The sequence below is a fragment of the Cryptomeria japonica genome, chromosome 7 (assembly GCF_030272615.1).
Source record: "Cryptomeria japonica chromosome 7, Sugi_1.0, whole genome shotgun sequence".
Classification (NCBI taxonomy): Eukaryota; Viridiplantae; Streptophyta; class Pinopsida; order Cupressales; family Cupressaceae; genus Cryptomeria; species Cryptomeria japonica.
In genome coordinates this window covers 646,229,064-646,232,470 of record NC_081411.1, presented here as the reverse complement: position 1 = coordinate 646,232,470, position 3,407 = coordinate 646,229,064, and the positions used below count along the sequence as shown (strand labels likewise).

The window sequence follows — 3,407 nt, the reverse complement described above, 5'->3', positions numbered from 1 at the left end:
TTAGTAAGACATGTAATAGGTAGCACATAGAGTAAGTGGAGGGTTAACCAATTAGTGTGCTTCTAGTGAGACATAAACATATATTAGTGCATATACAGGGAGAGTTGAGGACTTACTCAATTGAGGCATAGATACATCTTTGTGCATATGTAGCCTATATCCTTACAATTCTTGGTCCTTAGCATGCAAGGATATTGTGGCCAACATTTAGTGAATGAAGGTTATTGGATGCGCACATGGAGGACTAGTGGTATTAATGTCAATAACATTAGGTGAGATATTCTTTAGTGTCAGATAATATATATTGAACATATAATAAAGAGTTTCACTTATAGTGGAAGAGAACACACTCAGGAATAAGGTTGTTTAAAACACTTTCAATTGAAAATTAGATTGAGAGGATCTAATAGAGTTCATTTGAATGATGAACACTCATTAAAGTATAGTATTTGGATGGTGTGTTCTTAGAAAAAATTATAGTGGTGCGTTTGCTAAGACATGCAAATATGACATGACCCCATGTAGGAATAAAAACTAAAAGATTTTGGTTTTCTAAAATAGTGTGAGACAAAAATAATGTAAAATAGATGAAACGTTAATCTTCATTCCCTAACTACCAATAGCTCTCTACAAAGCAGGAGATACATCATGATATGATAAATGATGGATAAATTAGAATTCACTACTTAACCAAAAATGTGCCATATGACTAGACATTCTTCTTTATATCTTCTTTTTCATTTCTTAACAAAATAACAAATCCTCTCAAAAAAAATCTAATTTAAATTTTTTATTTACATTTCTGTAGCTAAACGGCTCCGTGGGGCCTGGTGCAAGGTTCTTAGAATTTCTTTTTCTCTTTGTGTAACGAAAGTAGGCTTCCTTGTGATAAAATTGATATAAAGTATAGTGAAGTGCAATCTAGACCGGTTTAGTTAAAACATGGTAAATTCGTGTATAGAATTGTTATTAACTGATAAGATCTTGATACATCCAAAGACTTCTGTAAACTTATCATACGAATATTACCCTATTTAAAATAAAACAAAAAATTGAAACTAAAAGGAAAAAAAACAATGTGCAAGTGGGGGAGTTACTAAATATTCCAACAACTTCCTGCTGTTCATCTGTACGTATGCATGGATTGAGTTAGTAAACTTGAATGAAACTGAAAGCTTCCATCACTTACAAACATCGCAATAAATATTTGCTGGTTGCCCGCCCATATCTTCTATAAAAACTTTCTACTATGGATGTGAGGTGATCCAGGCCAAGCCATACGTTGTCAGTTAGGAAACATGTGGTCTTCAAACGACGGACTGTACATTTTCCCTACATTGTGTATACTGGTCTGTGCAGGCATTGCCATTGAAGGAGCAAATACTGTTAAAGCCAAAGTGCCGGCTCTCTTTACATTCGGTGACTCCATTTTTGATCCAGGCAACAATGACTTCATACCCACCGCTGTGAAGGCCAACAATCCTCCATACGGCCGAGATTTCATGGGTGGCAAGCCTACAGGCCGCTTTTCTAACGGCAAACTCTCACCAGATTTCATCTGTATGTATGGAATTCACTAATTTCATTCCACAACTTTTTTACTATTCTGTGTTTTCACAAGCTTTTTGGCATGCAGCTGAAGCGCTGGGGCTCAAGGAGACGCTCCCACCATTTCTAGACCCTCAACTCACTACGCAAGATCTTCTCACAGGCGTTAGCTTTGCTTCAGCTGGATCTGGATTAGACAATCTCACTGCAGAGCTTGCTGTAAGTATTTCATATATTTTGTTTTCTGGACTATTCTTGAAAATTACTTCATGGTGGAGACTTTTAATGTTCTTTAGATTGAATGAGCGTTTTTTTGTTGAAGCTTAAAATTTTGATCTTTAATATTTACAGAGTGTGATACCCATTTGGCAACAAGTGGGAAACTTCAAACAGTATAAGGCTCACTTGGCAGATCTGGTGGGAGAGAAAAATGCATCGAATATAATTGGGGAAGCCATATACTTGAGCGTTACAGGCACTAACGATTTTGGGGACAATTATTTGTTGCTTCCCACCCGAAGAAATCAGTTCAGCGTTGCACAGTATATCGACTTTCTGCAACAGACATGCACCACTTTCATAGAGGTACAGGTTAAAAAAACCTTTTAAACTGGTCATTACAGTTTACCGTTACCTATAGTGAGTGGGGGGATTTTTTTGAGCAGGATATGTACAATCTCGGTGCCCGCAAATTCGGTGTTTATGGGTTACCCCCTATGGGATGTGTGCCCCTTGAGAAAACAATAATGGGACAATCGGAATTGAAAGGATGTATTGAGGAACTAAACCAAATCTCTGTTTCTTATAATTCAAAACTGAAATCAGCTTTGAATAAGCTGAACGCTCGCATCCCCGGCATCAAAGTGGTCTACATTGACATTTACTACAGCTTCTTGGACATTGTAAACAATCCATCCAAATATGGTATGAATTGCAATCTAAAATGTTTGGGACATTATTTAATCTAACAAGGAAATTTCTGATGGGTAGTCTCTGTGGGTGTTGTATGCAGGATTTGAGAAATCTGACAGGGGATGTTGTGGCACAGGATTAGTTGAGATTGGTCCTACATGCAACGCTGCTACTCCAGTTACTTGTTCAGATGCATCTAAGTCTGTTTTCTGGGACGCCGTTCATTCTACAGAGAGAACCTATCAATTGACGGCCAATCTCGTGCTACAGAACTATATTTCAAAGCTTCTCTGATTTCAACCAGCGTTTGTGCTTTGGATTCTAGCTTAAATGAGTATTAATGTAAGGTAGGACCGTATTTATCGTCCGCTTTATGAAAATAAGTTTAAAATATCCAAGCGCTATTATTACAGAACTATGATAGCGATTGGCGCTGGCGTTATTTTAAATGTTGCTGTCATCTGCAGCAAGCCTGCTAGTTGGCGCGCATGGTAACGCAATTATGTCAACTCAGGGGTTGCATACTGAATACGCAGTCTCTGATCCTGAATTTTAATTATGTGATACTACATAGGTGTTGTACAAGTATTTAAAAAATAATTTAATAATTATTATTTTATGATATATATTTATTTGTTGGGTACAATTTCTTTTATTTAGAGAATTATAAATTTTAAGAATAAATCATATTTTATAATATTTTTTTTAATAATTTTCAAAGATGTTATTTATCTATTTTTCCTATCCATTCATGTTGCAAGGAATAGTTTCATAAGAAATTATTATAGAAAGTTTGTTATGTTTTTATGAATTTTAAAAAAATCAATTAAATCAATAATATGTCTTTATCTAAATGTTAATTCAAGGTTCAAATTTCATCTTTGTTAATGTTTTATTTTTGTTTGAATGGCATTCAATATTATTATAGATACTATTAAATTAATGTG

The 3,407-nt window shown here is 35.2% G+C and overlaps 1 protein-coding gene across 1 annotated transcript; it reads left to right on the top strand.

Moving 5' to 3' along the window:
- The first annotated feature begins 1,239 nt into the window (after positions 1–1,239).
- LOC131057403 (GDSL esterase/lipase At2g42990) lies at positions 1,240–3,086 on the top strand. Its single transcript, XM_057991575.2, has 5 exons — positions 1,240–1,560; positions 1,637–1,767; positions 1,900–2,133; positions 2,214–2,472; positions 2,561–3,086. Exons 1-5 carry the CDS (start codon positions 1,299–1,301, stop codon positions 2,752–2,754), a joined length of 1,080 nt encoding a protein of 359 aa, XP_057847558.1. The 5' UTR covers positions 1,240–1,298; the 3' UTR covers positions 2,755–3,086.
- Positions 3,087–3,407: the final 321 nt, after the last annotated feature.